The sequence below is a fragment of the Oncorhynchus tshawytscha genome, linkage group LG21, assembly GCF_018296145.1.
Source record: "Oncorhynchus tshawytscha isolate Ot180627B linkage group LG21, Otsh_v2.0, whole genome shotgun sequence".
Taxonomy (NCBI): domain Eukaryota; kingdom Metazoa; phylum Chordata; class Actinopteri; order Salmoniformes; family Salmonidae; genus Oncorhynchus; species Oncorhynchus tshawytscha.
This window is the reverse complement of record NC_056449.1, coordinates 22,447,647-22,466,678: the sequence shown is the minus strand read 5'-3', so window position 1 is coordinate 22,466,678 and position 19,032 is coordinate 22,447,647. Positions and strand designations below refer to the sequence as shown.

The 19,032-nt window shown below is 43.6% G+C and overlaps 1 protein-coding gene across 4 annotated transcripts in view; it reads left to right on the top strand.

Moving 5' to 3' along the window:
• LOC112221104 (ecto-NOX disulfide-thiol exchanger 2) overlaps positions 1-18,552 on the top strand; it is a 302,937-nt gene extending 284,385 nt beyond the window's left edge. For all 4 annotated transcript variants that reach the window (XM_042303217.1, XM_042303213.1, XM_042303214.1 and 1 more), the window contains 7 exons: positions 2,072-2,274; positions 4,639-4,779; positions 9,411-9,467; positions 9,703-9,759; positions 10,963-11,071; positions 12,592-12,677; positions 17,505-18,552. In XM_042303217.1, the coding sequence (XP_042159151.1) occupies positions 2,072-2,274; positions 4,639-4,779; positions 9,411-9,467; positions 9,703-9,759; positions 10,963-11,071; positions 12,592-12,677; positions 17,505-17,636 (785 nt within the window). In that variant the 3' untranslated portion in view covers positions 17,637-18,552. The remainder of the gene's footprint in view (positions 1-2,071; positions 2,275-4,638; positions 4,780-9,410; positions 9,468-9,702; positions 9,760-10,962; positions 11,072-12,591; positions 12,678-17,504) is intronic.
• Positions 18,553-19,032: the final 480 nt, after the last annotated feature.

Genomic DNA, 19,032 nt, shown 5'->3' with positions numbered 1-19,032 from the left:
GCTTCTACACTAATACAGTGCAGAGTGGGAATGGGTTGGTACTTCTACACTAATACAGTGCAGAGTGGGAATGGGTTGGTGCTTCTACATTAATACAGTGCAGAATGGGTTGGTGCTTCTACATTAATACAGTGCAGAATGGGTTGGTGCTTCTACATTAATACAGTGCAGAATGGGTTGGTGCTTCTACATTAATACAGTGCAGAATGGGTTGGTGCTTCTACATTAATACAGTGCAGAGTGGGTTGGTGCTTCTACATTAATACAGTGCAGAGTGGGAATGGGTTGGTACTTCTACATTAATACAGTGCAGAGTGGGTTGGTGCTTCTACACTAATACAGTCCAGAGTGGGTTGGTGCTTCTACACTAATACAGTGCAGAGTGGGTTGGTGCTTCTACACTAATACAGTCCAGAGTGGGTTGGTGCTTCTACACTAATACAGTCCAGAGTGGGTTGGTGCTTCTACACTAATACAGTCCAGAGTGGGTTGGTGCTTCTACACTAATACAGTGCAGAGTGGGTTGGTGCTTCTACATTAATACAGTGCAGAGTGGGAATGGGTTGGTGCCTCTACACTAATACAGTGCATAGTGGGAATGGGTTGGTGCTTCTACATTAATACAGTGCAGAGTGGGAATGGGTTGGTGCTTCTACATTAATACAGTGCAGAGTGGGAATGGGTTGGTGCCTCTACACTAATACAGTGCATAGTGGGAATGGGTTGGTGCTTCTACACTAATACAGTGCAGAGTGGGAATGGGTTGGTGCTTCTACACTAATACAGTGCAGAATGGGTCGGTGCTTCTACATTAATACAGTGCAGAGTGGGAATGGGTTGGTGCCTCTACACTAATACAGTGCAGAGTGGGAATGGGTTGGTGCTTCTACACTAATACAGTGCAGAGTGGGAATGGGTTGGTGCTTCTACACTAATACAGTGCAGAGTGGGAATGGGTTGGTGCCTCTACACTAATACAGTCCAGAGTGGGAATGGGTTGGTGCTTCTACACTAATACAGTGCAGAGTGGGAATGGGTTGGTGCTTCTCTCCTGTCAGCAGCCTTGTGCTGAGGTGCTGGGGGTCGATACTAAAGCCTGTCACGTTGTGGAAGGGGAATCGGTCGAATACCCCAGACAGCATCTTGATGAGGCTCCCTGATCAATACACACCTCACCCAAAACCTCCTCGCCTGCTGGCTCTCTCTCTCACACACACACACACACACACACACACACAGCAGGTTGATGACTCAGAGGTCTCTCTCTCAGCTCAAACAGACATAATGCCGGATTTAAAGCAGGCAGCTGGAGTCCGTGTGTTGAGTTACGCATACGCACGCGCGCGCACACACACCCTATGCTGGGCCTCCCTCCCTCACACACTCACTCTCAGGTCTTATCTCCCCAGCTCAGCCACTCAAACACACCCTCTCATTACATTACACACATCCCCCTCCGACAGCTGTAAAGAACAGACTCTCCTGTCAAAGGAACAGGGGAAGAGTAGTTCTCATCACACTGTCTCTCCTCTCTGTCCAATAGGACAGGTTAGGATTTAATGAGCAGTTTTCATCACACCGTTTCATGTCTGTCCAATAGGACATTTTAGGATTTAATGAGTAGTTCTCATCACACTGTCTCCTGTCTGTCCAATAGGACAGGTTAGTATTTAATGAGTAGTTCTCATCACACTGTCTATCCTGTCTGTCCAATAGGACATTTTAGGATTTAATGAGTGGTTCTCATCACACTGTCTATCCTGTCTGTCCAATAGGACAGGTTAGTATTTAATGAGTAGTTCTCATCACACTGTTTCATGTCTGTTCAATAGGACAGGTTAGTACTTAATGAGTAGTTTTCATCACACTGTCTATCTTGTCTGTCCAATAGGGCATTTAATGAGTAGTTCTCATCACACTGTCTATCCAATGGGACAAGTTAGGATTTCATAGCCTCTCCAGTATAGTTACAGTAAGTCCTCAGATCACCAGTACAGACATTTGAAGGCTGTCTATACAGTACAATGTTATGATAGTTGTGATGTTCTATGTCTCGTGTGTGTGTGTGTAGGCCCTGTGGCCCAGGTGGAGGCCCTAAAGGAAGAGAATGACTCTCTGCGCTGTCAGCTGGACGCCTACAGGAACGAGGTGGAGCTGCTGAAGCAGGAGCAGGGCAAAAACCAAGAACACACACCTCCACAACACAGTGAAGAGGACACCATCAGGCAGCAACAACTAACCTTTCTACAACAGGCACTACAGGGAATGCAGAAGGTACTACTTCTACCAGACATACCCACTGTAGTTAACTTCTTGCAGCAGTTCCTGCCTTGGATTTATTTTAATCAATTCCACAGGAATTTTTCATTTCCTGGTTCCATAAAGATATTAAACCCCTGCAGATTCTGGCTGGTGAGACTCATAATCCATTGGTTTGGCTTCCTGGGGTGACCAGTCGTATTGAGGAAAAGTGACTTTTAATAGAGGTGGATAGAGAACTGCCCTCCCAATCTCACACACACATACGCACACACACACACACATACGCACACACACACACAACACTGAGAAAGAGGGAGAAAGAAGAGTAGGCGTAGAGAGAGAGAGCAAGAGGGGTGCACTCTGAGAGTAGGATGGATAGAGAGACTTGACAGGAAAAGAGTCCTTCTAGAATCTGATCAGTCTGCTGACCTAGACGCTGTACACAAACTAATACCAGCTGGAGGGGTTTTCTAATAAAATATCCCCCTCAGGGAAAACAAACTGTTGGTTAAACAACCCTCAGGCAGGAAATCTGTTGCTTCCATCACCTGCTGGGTCATCAAATATCCTCAAGTGGTCAACGGTCATGCTCATATGAATAGACAGATGGTAATTACATTTCCAAGTTTTGCGTGAAAATATTAAATGAATGGATAAAAATGAGGAGGAAGAGACGAAAATAGAATACTTCTTATTGCTGTGTGCTAAATTGTGATATCAGGCAGGCTCTGGCAAATTACCATAACATTTTATCAGCAGGTGATTTGAGTCTGCCCAGGTTCTGTGAATTTCTTCCACTTCTGAGTCATGTAATACTTGTGTATTTCAGCCTAAACCCAACTGAGACTATGATATAGTTTTTTAAGAAATGGATAAGGAGAAAGGACTTTTCGGCTTCTACATGGTTCTGACCTACATAGAGAAGCTATAAGCTAAAAGTTCCTTACTCGATGGCAAATCCTGAAACATAAGGGTTAGCACCGCTGGCTAACATGGTTTCCTCTATGGAGCTGATGGGTTAATAACCAGCATGAGTCATATGCCTGTAGAAAGCAAGAATCTGTAACTGTGTCTTCTCTGTCTTAAGGATTAGTTAGCATCTGTAGCTAACTGTGCCTTGGGTTAGGTATCATCTGTGGCTAACTGCTTTCTCTGTCTTAAGGATTAGTTAGCATCTGTAGCTAACTGTGCCTTGGGGTAGGTATCATCTGTAGCTAACTGCTTTCTCTGTCTTAAGGGTTAGGTATCATCTGTAGCTAACTGTGCCTTGGGTTAGGTATCATCTGTAGCTAACTGTGCCCCTCTCCAGGCCCTGAAATAAACATCTGCTACCTGCCAAATGACGGTAGATTTTGGTATTGACATTGGCTATTTCACCAACCACGTTGGCAGGTGGTCAGGGCTCCACCGTGGAGGCATTTAACTCTCATTTGTGAATAAAAATAGTCCAGTATGATCACATTTATAATCAAATAAATGCTGCAGTAGCAGTATACAAAGTATTTCCGCTGGTAAATTAATCGCTGGTAAATTAAAGTCAATGAACTACAAATCCTATATAGCCTATTCCATCTCTAAAGGGCAGGGGAACATTTTGGTAAAAAAGGTCTCACAAAATGTAATTATTCAATATACCACATTAGCTCTTACTAGTAATACATTTTTTTTTAAACATGCTCATCTGTTTTTTTGGGGGGGGTTTTGTGTAATTTTGACAGCAAAAAAACATTTAGGCTTATAAAAAATCTGAGTGGCTGATAGGTTTTTGTATCTCCCTGCCACAGTGGCTGGTGGACCAAAAAGTTAATTTTAGGCCCCGCTCTGTATCAGATGCTTAAGGGTTAGTTAGCATCTGTGGTTAACTTTGCTATGTCTGTGGTAGAAGCTAAGTGTTAGTTAGCATTTGGGGCTATCTGTCTTCTCTCTGAAGACTAGTGACTCCTTGTGGAGGGCCAGGCGCATACACGCTGACTTCGGTTGCCAGCTGTACAGTGTTTCCTCCGGCACATTGGTGCAGCTGGCTTCCAGGTTAAGCAAGCAGTGTGTCAAGAAGCAGTGCGGCTTGGCGGGGTCGTTTTTCAGAGGACATATTTCTCTCGACATTCACCTCTCCCGAGTCCGTACGGGAGTTGCAGCGATGGGACAAGACTAACTACCAATTGGCTGTCACGAAAAATAATATCTGTACTTAACTTTGCCGCCTCTGTATCAGAAGCTTAAAGGGATATTTTGTCATTTTGGCAATGAGGCCCTTTATCTACTTCCCCAGAGTCAGATGGACTCATGGATACCATTTTTATGGTATCCTTGAAGTGTCCCTTTAAAGGTTAGTTAGCGTACTGTATGTGGCTCACTGTATGTCCTTTGTGTTTGCAGCAACTGCTGAAGATGTGTGAAGAAATGAAACAGAGGGAGGCAGAGTTGGAGAAGAGTGTGGAGGACAAACAGCAGCTGGAGAGCCAGGTACAGAGCCTCAAGGAAGGACTGGAGAGTCTGAAGAAAACACGCATACCACAGGTCAGTAACACACACACACACCACAGGTCAGTAACACACACAACACATGCCCTTTACAGGCCCTAACACACTCATAGTGCAAGATTCAAAGAACACTTTACAGCTTGGCTCATTTCAAAGGTGCCTGTGGTTTGAAATGGAATTACCATATGGTAGACTTGAATTGCTATTTATTTAGTTTCATTCTTCAATATCAACTCACAGGGGTAAAGAAGTGTCCCCACTAGACATTGATTTCAAACAGTTAATTTAGAATCCCATAGAGCGAGAGGTTATAGAATGTTCTATATAGAGAGAGACAGGTCATTTTAGTAGTATGCCATACAGAGCATTCAGAAAGTATTCAGAGCCCTTTTTACTTTTTCCACATTTTGTTACGTTACAGCCTTATTCTAATGATCAATTTAATCCAATCTACACACATTACTCCGTAATGACAAAGCAAAAACAGTTTTTTAGACATTTTTGCATGATATCACATTTACATAAGTATTCAGACCCTTTACTCTGTACTTTGTTGAAGCGCCTTTGGCAGCTATTACAGCCTCAAGTCTTCTTGGGTATGACGCTACAAGTTTGGCACACCTGTATTTGGGGAGTTTCTCCCTTCTCTGCAGATGCTCTCAAGCTCTGTCAGGTTGGATGGGGAGCGTTGCTGCACAGCTATTTTTAAGTCTCCAGAGATGTTCGATTGGGTTCAAATTTGGGCTCTGACTGGGCCACTCAAGGACATTCAGAGACTTGCCCCGAAGCCACTCCTGCGATGTCTTGGTTGTGTGCTTAGGGTCGTTGTCCTGTTGGAAGGTGAACCTTCATATTTCCCTCGATCCTAACTAGTCTCCCAGTTCCTGCAGCTGAAAAACAACCCCCACAACATGATGCTGCCACCACCATGCTTCACCCTACGGATAGTGCCAAGTTTCCTCCAGACGTGACACTTGGCATTCAGGCAATCTTGGTTTTATTAGACCAGAGAATCTTGTTTCTCATGGTCAGAGTTTTTAGGTGCCTTTTCGCAAACTCCAAGCGGGCTGTCATGTGCCTTTTACTGAGGGGCTTCTGTCTGGCCACTCTACCATAAAGGCCTGATTGGTGGAGTGCTGCAGAGATGGTTGTCCTTCTGGAAGGTTTTCCCATCTCCACAGAGGAACTGGAGCTTTGTCATAGTGACCAATCGGGTTCTTGTTCACCTCCCTGACCAAGGCGCTTCTCCCCTGATTGGCAAGCTTTTGGATGAGTCTTGGTGGTTCCAAACTTCTTCAATTTAAGAATGAGGGTGGCCACTGTGTTATTGGGGACCTTCAATGATGCAGACATTTTTTGGTACCCTTCCCCAGATCTGTGCCTCGACACAATCCTGTCTCGGAGCTCTACGGACAATTCCTTCGACCTCATGGCTTGGTTTTTGCTCTGACGTGCACTGTCAACTGTAGGACCTTATATAGACAGGTGTGTGCCTTTCCAAATCATGTCCAGTCAATTGAATTTACCACAGGTGAACTCTAATCAGGTTATAGAAACATCTCAAGGATGATCAGTGGAAACAAGATGCACCTGTGTTAAATTTCGAGTCTCAGAGCACAGGGTCTGAATAATTATGTATTTCTATTTTATTTGTTTTGCAAAAAATTCTGAATACCTGTTTTCGCTTTGTCATTATGATATATTGTATGAAGTTTGAGAACAATTTTTTATTTAATCAATTTTAGAATAAGGCTGTAACATAACGAAATGTGGAAAAAGTCAAAGGGTCTGAATTAGGGATGCACAATATATTGGAATCGGCTGATATTAGCTAAAAATGCCAACATCGGCATCGGCCCAATGTCTAGTTTAACGCCGATGTGCAAAAACCAATGTCAAAGCTGACGTGCATACCTGTATAACGTAGGTAGATGATGTAATGATACCACAAAAAAATATAGCGCTTACACGTGCAACACAGCATTCCTAACCTAGCCCACAATGTCTGCTCTGTGGATCGAGCAGTCAAGTCGAGCAGTCATTTGAAAGATTAAGAACATTTCAGCGAGACAACTCAAAGGCGAAATCCATTAACACCAAGATAATGGAATTCATTGCCCTTGACAATCAACAGTTCTTTGTCGTGGATGATGTTGGCTTTCGCCGATTGGTCAAGCACCGGTACACACTACCAAGTAGGCGCTATTGTTCAGATGTTGCCCTACTGGAGTTACACAGTATTGTTGAAATACATCCATGAGCATCATCGCTATTCGCTTCACGACTGACATTTGGAGCAGCGATGTCATCCCCATGAGCATTATGAGTCTGACAGCACAGTGGGTCAACAAGGATTTTGTACTGAGGAAAGCCGTATTGCATGCTCCAGAATGTGTTGGTTCTCATACTGCTTCTGCCATTTCAATGGCATTTGAGAACATGTTTGAAACATGAACACTCCTAGCGCCATTTGAACAACTGACTCGAGAAATTAGCTCAACTGCATCTGCAGCAGACGTGATACCCTGTCATGACATTGAAATGCCTGCTCAACCAAAATGCCAACACAGACCATTGGGTTAACTTGAAAAACTACTTTACCAGAGGCTGTGAACAAGCGATTCGGTGGCATTCTCTCTGAGCCTCTACTGTGTTGCCACCATGCTCGATGATAGGTACAAAGACCACTACTTGGATGCAGACAACAGGGTTAACGTGAAATGTTAGACAGCTTGACAATAAGGAAACGGACACAGTGACAGTGGGCACCAAGCAAGAGAGGCCATGGACAGACAGAGCTGAAACTTATCATGTATGATGAAATCCTGGTTGAGACTGAACAAATTAACAATGAAACAGCACAGCAAGTAAGTGAAAGAAATATGTTTTGATTGTGTTTTACTGGTAATGGGGACATGTAAATGCCAACAAAATAACTTTTTGGTCTGTGTGTGTGTGTTTCAACTGTCTGACTACTAGAATGCTTAAAAGGCCGGTAAAATTATAATTTTCTTTATTTGTCAAGGAAAATATCGGTATCGGTGCATCTCCAGTCTGAATACTTTCCAAATGCACTGTATATAGAGAAGGACGTCTCAATCATCTTTACATCAAACTAGACTCTTCAAACTATCTACTAGACTCACCACCTCTTTATCTGGCTAGCTTCTTTAAACTAAACCAGCCTCTGTAAACTGACATAGCATATTACATTTACCATCTGTTATGATGTTTATGGCACTGTGCCATCGCACAGGCTAAAACTTTTTCATATATTTACATGTACCTTAGCCAAATACATTTAAACTCAGTTTTTCACAATTCCTGACATTTAATCCTAGTAAAAATCCCCTGTCTTATGTCAGATAGGATCACCACTTTATTTTAAGAATGTGAAATGTCAGAATAATAGTAGAGAGAATGATTTATTTCAGCTTTTATTTCTTTCATCACATTCCCAGTGGGTCAGAAGTTTACATACACTCAATTAGTATTTGGTAGCATTGCCTTTAAATTGTTTAACTTGGATCAAACATTTCGGGGAGCCTTCCACAAGCTTCCCACAATAAGTTGGGTGAATTTTGGCCCATTCTTCCTGACAGAGCTGGTGTAACTGAGTCAGGTTTGTAGGCCTCCTTGCTCGCACACGCTTTTTCAGTTCTGCTCACACATTTTCTATGGGATTGAGGTCAGGGCTTTGTGATGGCCACTCCAATACCTTGACTTTGTTGTCCTTAAGCCATTTTGCCACAACTTTGGAAGTATGCTTGGGGTCATTGTCCATTTGGAAGACCCATTTGCGACCAAGCTTTAACTTCTTGACTGATGTCTTGAGATTTTTTTGAGATTCTTTGTGGTGACATGTTCGTAAAGCTCACCATGAAGCCCTGACCACCTAACAACATGCCTGGTGAAATATACATCTTGCCCGCTAATGCCAAAATATACCCGCAGGTGTTATATACTGTTAATGCTTGTGTTGCTCATGGGATACCGTTGGCTGAGTAGGATTCCAGAGGGAGGGTTGACAAGAGCATGAGATTCCTGTTCAATCAGCTATTTAATTGGATAAAGATAATACTGATATGAGAGAGTCTAATGGTGCGTGGTCCATATTTGATTTCTTCTTTTCAAATCGAGACATTTTCACTTCTCTGCCCCCCGTAGCCGCTTGGCTAGTTGTTTCATTGACTTTGTTAATTTGTCATTTTAGACCTGAGTCTGGCTTCATCTAGGACCACTGAGTCGGGCTTCATCTAGGACCACTGAGTCGGGCTTCATCTAGGACCACTGAAACAGGGTGTCTTAACCATTTTAATAGAAAATGGAGAGACACCACTCACTGTGTGAATGTCAGTCGTGAACAGAGGACGTTTTGACATCCAATTATGTTTGGTTCTTACTCATGGAATGAACACAGATTCGTATGTACTGTATGTCTCTGCTTGATCTGATCTGATTCTATATCTGATTGCACATTACAACATACCCCCTCAAACTATTCAGGGCTTGTATATGTGATGTTGACCTCTCCTTCACGGTTATATAGTGGTCTTGCCAGAGGAGAAAGTGTGTCTGTATGTTTGTGTGAGTGTGTCTGTCTGTTTGCATGGGTGTGTGACATGATTGTCAGTGACGGCTTTTCTCATTTTTATAATTGACTCTAGCTGGAGACATCACCGCGAGATGACAGAGGGAGCGAGGAGAGTGCTGATCAAGTCAATGTAAGTGGAAAAGAGATGAGCCTCTCCATCCCTCTCTATTCCCTAGTTCCTCACTCTCTTCCAGTGACATGACAGAGCACCTTGTCGGTTCTGAGATTTAAACCAGCGACCTTTCGGTTACTGGCCCAACGCTCTTAACCGCTAGGCTACCTGCCGCCCCACATGCCTGTCTGTTTAAATAAGAATCTGAATGTTAGACAGTGACGGCTTTTCTCATTTTTATAATTGACTCTAGCTGGAGACATCACCGCAAGATGACAGAGGTAGCGAGGAGAGTGCTGATCAAGTCAGTGTAAGTGGAAAAGAGATGTGATCCTCTCCTTCTCCCTGTATCTGTTTCTCTGTTCCTCACTTTCTCTCCTCTTCCAGTGACATGACAGATCATTACAGACCAATCCAGTGCAGGAGGACTTTATTTGTCACAGGATTAATCAACCCGACACAACTGGGTTAGGAAATCAAGGGCTTGTCTCATCACACACACACACAGAATAAAATAGTGAGGACAAGCCAAGTCAGAAGGGCCACCACGACTGTAACGATAGGTCAGCGCCCACTAGGGTTGCCAACATTCTCACTACCAAATAAGGAACAGTGTATATTATTTTCCAATGGAAAGGCAAAACATTTTTATATTCCATTTAGTCTATAGCTTTACTAAAACTGTATCATTATATAAACTTATGTGAATAAACCTCAAAATAAATTATCAAAGAAATCACAATTTGAACCTTTAAAACAAAAACAAAAAAAACATTTCAAATGGAAAAGAGGCTTAACTTGCCGTCACGAAGAATGCACCGATATTACTACAGTAGCACCTTTAGCTAGCGTGGCCTTGTGCATTTCTATGGATGCATGCTAGGTCATTCTCCCCTCCATGGCCAATTGAGAATTCCCAACGGCATAAAGTACAGAAAGATTTCATTGCGTCACCACTGACGGGCTTAACCCATGTATTTGTTTGCTTCCCATTGTTTGTTGTAGCTGCACAGTCTTTTCTTTTTTGCAGGTTTATCCATATTTCCTTGATCTGCCAAACCGACTGAACAACAACATAAATTACTTTGCAGGAATTGGCGCGTTGACACTATACTGTGATTGGATGAATATACAGGACAAGGGAGGTCCTGTATGGGACAAACCAATTTATCCCAATATAAGGGACATCCCGGCTAATACGGGACAGTTGGCAACCCTAGCGCCCACACACATACCCGACCCTCCCTCCCTCCAGCCTGTCAAAGGCCCACAGTAAACAACAGCTTCATCATAAGCATCGCTAAAACTCCCATCTCTCTCTCTCCCTCCTCCCTCTGGTAGAGCTATTACCATCTCCTCTCTGAATGATCTCCCTGCCTTTGACTCCCCTCTTCTTCCACTGCATCTGTCTGTTGTTGTGTGGTGCGTCATCATGGCTGCTGAGCACTGATTGCTTGTGTGTGGGCAGGCGGGCATCATCTACCAGTCTGTGTTTTCTCCTCTTGTCCTGTAGGAGGCGACAGCATTAGAAGTGGTTTCCTGCAGTCAGGAGAAGGAGAGTCTGCCCCCAGAGAAGATTCCCTCTAGTCCGGTTTACTCTGAGAGAGAGGCCTTGCTAGTTGGTAAGTTCACCTAAAATTACAATAACCTTACTTCAACATTGTAACAATGTTGTGCTAACCTAACTATAGAGGAGTAGGACCCCCCTCCAGTCCAGTCCACTCTGAGAGGCCCAGCTAGTGGGTACATTCACCTAACATAACGTTACTAGGCTTATAACAGTACAATGACGTTATTTTACCCTAACATTAGTACAGGAGAAGATTCCCACAAGTCCTGTCAACTCTGAGAGAGAAGCCCTGCGTGTTGGTACGTACAACATGCAGGGCTTGGTACGTACAGAGGAGAACATTCCCCTTGCGCTGTCCACTCTGGCAGAGAGGCTCTGATTGTTGGTACACTTTTTGCTAATGGAACAGGTTATTTTTAGAGAAACTTTCATCAACCTCAATCATTTAGCAGGTTATTTGTGGAAAGCCTGGTTTTTCTCCCCAGTTTATTCCCAGTTCTCTGGGCGGGTTCACACGTTTTAATTGGCTGGTTGACTGAGGCCTTCAGCACCTCTACTGTTTCTAATCACCACAGCCTTCTGGCACATTCTCCATTTCAGTGGAGCGTACTTTCACAGGGAATGGTTGGTCCTGGATCAAAAAGTTTTTCTGAAATTGAGGTCTTGTGGAGTTACAAGGGAAAGGAGTTGTGGAGTTACGTGTAGGCCTGTGCCAGATGGCAAGATGCACACTATTGTGTGTTAGTGGGAGTTACCTGTCCTGTCCCACAGTGGTGTCATGCCAGAATGATCATATGATTGGCTCAGAGGTAGTTGTGTAGCCAATGAGGCGTTCCGCTCCCTCCCTCCATGCCGGCCCACTCTGACCTCTCAGCGGCTCCCAAGTGAACTCATGAAGAGTCTGCATCTTCAACTGCTTTATTCCTTCTAGAGCAGGGGTTCCAACCTAGGGGTCACGACGCATAACTCTGCCATGCTTAAGGCTAGAAACAAGCAGTAAAATGCCTGACGAAGATGTGACTGATTCATATGGGGATATAAATTGGACTTTTTCCTGTGTTTTTTGAGCTGGCTCCTCAGTGTACTATAATATATTATTACACAGAGGTTCAGGATTATCACTAGTGGATGATCTGATAACAGATGTTATCGTTGAAATTGATGAGAGAGAAAAACATGCTGGTGGTGTGTGTGTGAAGCGCCATGGTGCTCTGATCAGAGAAGCTTTAATGTAGAAAGCAGTGTCAAAGTCCTCATTAAACACTTATCTTAATCTGGACTGTTCAAACACAAGAGTCTTCCATAGAGCTGGGAGTGCTTTGGAGAAGACACACACTTGAAGAGTCCAGATGCATTTCATCAGTCAGACAGCATGAGTTGACGAGAGGTCTCTTGAATGTGAGCTTCTCGCTGGTTTTCATTTTGGACAGATGGGTAAATCAACACTGACTGAATTGAGGTGTTTGTACATATGATTGTAGGGTTGTAGTTTTTGAGAATTAAACTACATGTTAATATGGTATTCCAGTTTGATTGACAGCTGTATTGATGTCTCTGTTTGTTCTTCCTCAGGGATCATCTCTACGTTCCTCCATGTCCACCCGTTTGGAGCCAGCATCGAATACATCTTCTCTTACCTACAGCAGCTGGACACCAAGGTACTGCTGGCACACACACACTGACACACACACACACACACACACACTCTGTAATGGTTTTGACTTGAGGTTATTGTTTGTAGGGGTGCCAGGTAGGTCGTACCTACCAGAGAAAATATTGATTTCTCCCTTTTGTTTGTGAGGGAATGAGTCCCATCTGGTCTGTCAAGTCTACACCAATACAAAGGACAAACACATAACCCAACATGGTGTAAAACAAATTAAATACCGGTTGGAAAAAGTTGTAGTCAGTCAATCCAATCAAATCCATCAACGGATCTCCACGGAGAAACAGTGGAGACCAACTGAGATGAGTAGTTCAAAGGAAGAAATGCGTGGATCCTGGTTATTCTGAGACACGGCTACAAAGCACACTTTATAAATACAACAAAACTAACGGAGTAGAGGAGTTTCGGGAAACAAGGGTTGCACACTTCCTCATTCGTTCTGCCTTCACAACCATTTTTTGCACAGCTGATGCTGGCCATTTAATAGGGAGTTAAAGGGGAAGTACTGATGGTTCAGACCAATTCAGGGCTGTCACAACACACACAACACAGCCAGTTCAGCAATAGAGCCGTCTTGACACCACATACCCAGCACAAACATGGACTAAGCATCCCTACTGCACTGACATATGGGCCCGATGTATGCCAGGGCCCCACAATGCAGTTGGAGCCCCCTGGTGCAAGCAGCCTCCCCCTAATGCAATTTGAATCATCCCCTTGTGACAGCAGATCCCCATCGTGCAGCCAGACCCTGCTCATCTAATTTGATCCCCCTGGTGCAGGCAGGGCCCTCATAATGCTGAGGCATGGGTTAGAGTTGGCGTTAATGAAAAGTCCCACTCTCCACTCGGTGTAGCTACCATGGAGAGATATCCTATATTCATGTATATAGTACTGTAGCTAAGGGAGATATACATGAATATAGGACATCTCTCTATTTTTTTTCTCACCTTTATTTAACCAGGTAGGCTGGTTGAGAACAAGTTCTCATTTGCAACTGCGACCTGGCCAAGATAAAGCGTAGCAATTTGACACATACAACAACACAAGAGTTACACATGGAATAAACAAAACATACAGTCAATAATACAGTAGAACAAAAGAAAACAAAAAAGTATATATACAGTGAGTGCAAATGAGGTAAGTTAAGGAAATAAATAGGCCATGGTGGCGAAGTAATTACAATATAGCAATTAAACACTGGAATGGTATCTCCCTTAGCTACAGTACTATAGACATGAATATAGGATATCTCTGTATCTCTCAGTGCTACAGTTTCAACTAGGACCTGAGCCCTAGGACCATGCCCCAGGACTACCTGACATGATGACTCCTTGCTTTCCCCAGTCCACCTGGCCGTGCTGCTGCTCCAGTTTCAACTGTTCTGCCTTATTATTATTCGACCATGCTGGTCATTTATGAACATTTGAACATCTTGGCCATGTTATAATCTCCACCCGGCACAGCCAGAAGAGGACTGGCCACCCCTCATAGCCTGGTTCCTCTCTAGGTTTCTTCCTAGGTTTTGGCCTTTCTAGGGAGTTTTTCCTAGCCACCGTGCTTCTACACCTGCATTGCTTGCTGTTTGGGGTTTTAAGCTGGGTTTCTGTACAGCACTTTGAGATATCAGCTGATGTACGAAGGGCTATATAAATTTGATTTGATTTGAATATAGGATATCTATATCTCCCAGTGCTACAGTACTATAGACATGAATATAGGATATCTGTATCTCTCAGTGCTACAGTACTATAGACATGAATATAGGATATCTATATCTCCCAGTGCTCTTGTGGAAGTGTCTCAGTGTGATTTCCCTGGACACTGAGACCTGTTACATCTGGATCCTTCTTGTCTCTCCCTGACGAAGCAGAGCGGTTTTATTTATTCTGACTCTTCGCTAAAACACCTGTCTCCACATGTCGGGTTCCTCAGGGGCCTTTCTGGGATCTCAGCACTCCTCTGCTCTCGACTGTCAGATTGATTCTGTTCTTTTCTCTCCTTCACATATGACCACTACACTCACTGACACCTCCGCAAGGAGGCCTTCAGATATACTATATGGCCACTCTTACTGCTACCTCCATGAGGAGGCCCTCAGACATGACTACTGCTACCTCCATGAGGAGGCCCTCAGACATGACTACTCTTACTGCAACCTCCATGAGGAGGCCCTCAGACATGACTACTCTTACTGCAACCTCCATGAGGAGGCCCTCAGACATGACTACTGCTACCTCCATGAGGAGGCCCTCAGACATGACTACTCTTACTGCTACCTCCATGAGGAGGCCCTCAGACATGACTACTGCTACCTCCATGAGGAGGCCCTCAGACATGACTACTCTTACTGCTACCTCCATGAGGAGGCCCTCAGACATGACTACTCTTACTGCTACCTCCATGAGGAGGCCCTCAGACATGACTACTCTTACTGCTACCTCCATGAGGAGGCCCTCAGACATGACTACTCTTACTGCTACCTCCATAAGGAGGCCCTCAGACATGACTACTCTTACTGCTACCTCCATGAGGAGGCCCTCTCATTTATTGTTTGACCACTCTCACCACCAGCTCATTAAAACCTCTCTGCACTCATCAACACACTGACTCATTCCTTTTTTCTCCGTTTGGATTTTCCATTAAGGTCTGAGGGTGTGTTTGTTCCCACGCTGCTTCTCTGTAACACCACACAACAAGTCCACAGAGCTTTGTCAACAGTCATCACTGGATTCTCCACTAACTACATTACTCTCTACTTATCTACTGTGTTCATGATTCACTACTACATTGTTAAAGATGATACACCATTGACATCTTCATGATATAGTGTTTAATACATACTGACAGGGTTTTACCCATCTGGTTCTTACAAATGTTTTTTCTCTGTACACAATGATACAGTGCTTCCTGCTGTCATTGTTTGGTGTAATCTCACCTTTTGAAAGTGATGCTACAGTGCCTTGCGAAAGTATTCGGCCCCCTTGAACTTTGCGACCTTTTGCCACATTTCAGGCTTCAAACATAAAGATATAAAACTGTATTTTTTGTGAAGAATCAACAACAAGTGGGACACAATCATGAAGTGGAACGACATTTATTGGATATTTCAAACTTTTTTAACAAATCAAAAACTGAAAAATTGGGCGTGCAAAATTATTCAGCCCCCTTAAGTTAATACTTTGTAGCGCCACCTTTTGCTGCGATTACAGCTGTAAGTCGCTTGGGGTATGTCTCTATCAGTTTTGCACATCGAGAGACTGAAATTTTTTCCCATTCTTCCTTGCAAAACAGCTCGAGCTCAGTGAGGTTGGATGGAGAGCATTTGTGAACAGCAGTTTTCAGTTCTTTCCACAGATTCTCGATTGGATTCAGGTCTGGACTTTGACTTGGCCATTCTAACACCTGGATATGTTTATTTTTGAACCATTCCATTGTAGATTTTGCTTTATGTTTTGGATCATTGTCTTGTTGAAAGACAAATCTCCGTCCCAGTCTCAGGTCTTTTGCAGACTCCATCAGGTTTTCTTCCAGAATGGTCCTGTATTTGGCTCCATCCATCTTCCCATCAATTTTAACCATCTTCCCTGTCCCTGCTGAAGAAAAGCAGGCCCAAACCATGATGCTGCCACCACCATGTTTAACAGTGGGGATGGTATGTTCAGGGTGATGAGCTGTGTTGCTTTTACGCCAAACATAACGTTTTGCATTGTTGCCAAAAAGTTCAATTTTGGTTTCATCTGACCAGAGCACCTTCTTCGACATGTTTGGTGTGTCTCCCAGGTGGCTTATAGCAAACTTTAAACAACACTTTTTATGGATATCTTTAAAAAATGGCTTTCTTCTTGCCACTCTTCCATAAAGGCGAGATTTGTGCAATATACGACTGATTGTTGTTCTATGGACAGAGTCTCCCACCTCAGCTGTAGATCTCTGCAGTTCATCCAGAGTGATCATGGGCCTCTTGGCTGCATCTCTGATCAGTCTTCTCCTTGTATGAGCTAAACGTTTAGAGGGACGGCCAGGTCTTGGTAGATTTGCAGTGGTCTCATACTCCTTCCATTTCAATATTATCGCTTGCACAGTGCTCCTTGGGATGTTTAAAGCTTGGGAAATCTTTTTGTATCCAAATCCGGCTTTAAACTTCTTCACAACAGTATCTCGGACCTGCCTGGTGTGTTCCTTGTTCTTCATGATGCTCTCTGCGCTTTTAACGGACCTCTGAGACTATCACAGTGCAGGTGCATGTATACGGAGACTAGATTACACACAGGTGGATTGTATTTATCATCATTAGTCATTTAGGTCAACATTGGATCATTCAGAGATCCTCACTGAACTTCTGGAGAGAGTTTGCTGCACTGAAAGTAAAGGGGCTGAATAATTTTGCACGCCCAATTTTTCAGTTTTTGATTTGTTAAAAAAGTTTGAAATATCCAATAAATGTCGTTCCACTTCATGATTGTGTCCCACTTGTTGTTGATTCTTCACAAAAAAATAGTTTTATATCTTTATGTTTGAAGCCTGAAATGTGGCAAAAGGTCGCAAAGTTCATGGGGGCCGAATACTTTCGCAAGGCACTGTATATGCTAACGTGATGCGATTGCATATGTAGGTGTGGGTTTGTGATGAGTATAGTGTTGGTGTTGGCGTTTGTCACTCAGATCAGTTCATCTGAGATGTGGGGCTCTGAGTTTGTAGGAGTGTGTATCAAATCTGTGTGTTACGTTTGTATTGTGATTGTATCTGTTGATGTGTGTCAGTGTATGTATCAAATGTGTATTTATAGTGTGTGTGTGTGTGTGTGTGTGTGTTTCAGATAAACACCGGACAGGTGGGGGCTCTACTGGGTCGGCTGCCCTGTACCTTCAGACAGGAGCTGACAGGGGTGGGTGCCAGCCTGGAGAAACGCTGGAAGTTCTGTGGTTTCGAGGGAATCAAGACCACATAGAGCATTACAGAGACACAGCGGATATCACAGGAGAAACAGCATAGAGATCTGACGGTCTTATGAGGATATTGTTTTATGGGGACCGGCACTGGTCCCTTAGCTGTTGCTCACCAGTCCCTGTGATGGTTAACTGATCTTGATTTAGTCCGTTCTTAAGTGCTAGTTATAATGTAAACAGTTTTCTGGTCCCTGTCACAAATAAGGTTGAGAAACACTGGCATAGAACTCTTGACTGTATTATGAAGACACAGAAGTAACAACATAGAACTCAGACTGTCCGTCACATGAGCGGGTCGGACCGTTCTCAGAACCTCTAATTGGTTAACTCTGCTGTCACTCAGCCAGGACTACTACCCAGGGAGGTTATCAGGGTCTGCTGAACACTGTCAACCTCCAACCCCTCTGGCCTCTCACACTCTTTTCTTTCCTTGTTTGTACAATTCTATGAGTAAAAATGAATATATTTCTTCATTTTCTGTAAAGGCTGTTGAAGGGATACTTCTGGGTTTTGGCAACGAAACCCTTTCTCTACTTCACCAGAGTCAGATGAACTTGTGGATACCATTTTATATGTCTGTGTGTAGTTTGAAGGCATTTCCTAAGTGATGCTAGCGCAATGACTGGAAGGCTATGGGTATCTTCTAGCTAGCATGCTAGCAGATACCCATAGCCTTCCCGTCATTGCGCTAGCTAGAGGTAGTTACTTAGAGGTAGTTTTGTAAGCCAATGCTAACTTCCTTCGTACTAGACTCGGAGACATAAAACTGGTATCCACTAGTTCATCGGATTCTGGGGATGTAGATAAAGGGCCTCATTGCCAAAATCCTGAAGTATCCCTATAACAGTTGCATAGATTGATTTGTTTTCCTACTCTGTAAATGCTTGGATGATATTTTTAAATAAAAAATCAAAGCAATCTGAAGAATTGAGAATAGAGTTGTATTGAATAGAGTTATGCTCGCTGGCACTTAGGTAGGTTGCGTGTAGATGCTGTATGTAGCATGAGTGGGAGCAAACTGCTAATCCAGTCAAGGATGGTCCCCAGCCACATGAGGAGCCTCTGATAGGTACACACTCACTCACACACACACACACACACACACACTGCTCCTGCCCAGCCATGCCTGGAGAGATGCCCGAGACCCTTTGTGATGCTGTTTTTTTTTTTATCTCTTAGCGCTGCCCAAGGCCTGTCATTAAACCTTACCTAAGGCCATTTAGAACCATCAAAATAACATTATCTGTGCTCTTGTGCCTGGGCAAAGCTGAAACACGCTGTTGGGGGTCTTCTTAATGAAGCATCCTTATCTAATTATAGAGGCATGTGTGTGTGCCTCGGTGAGCATGCGAACATGTACTGTTTGTGTATATAAGGCTGTTTTACAACAGAACAGAT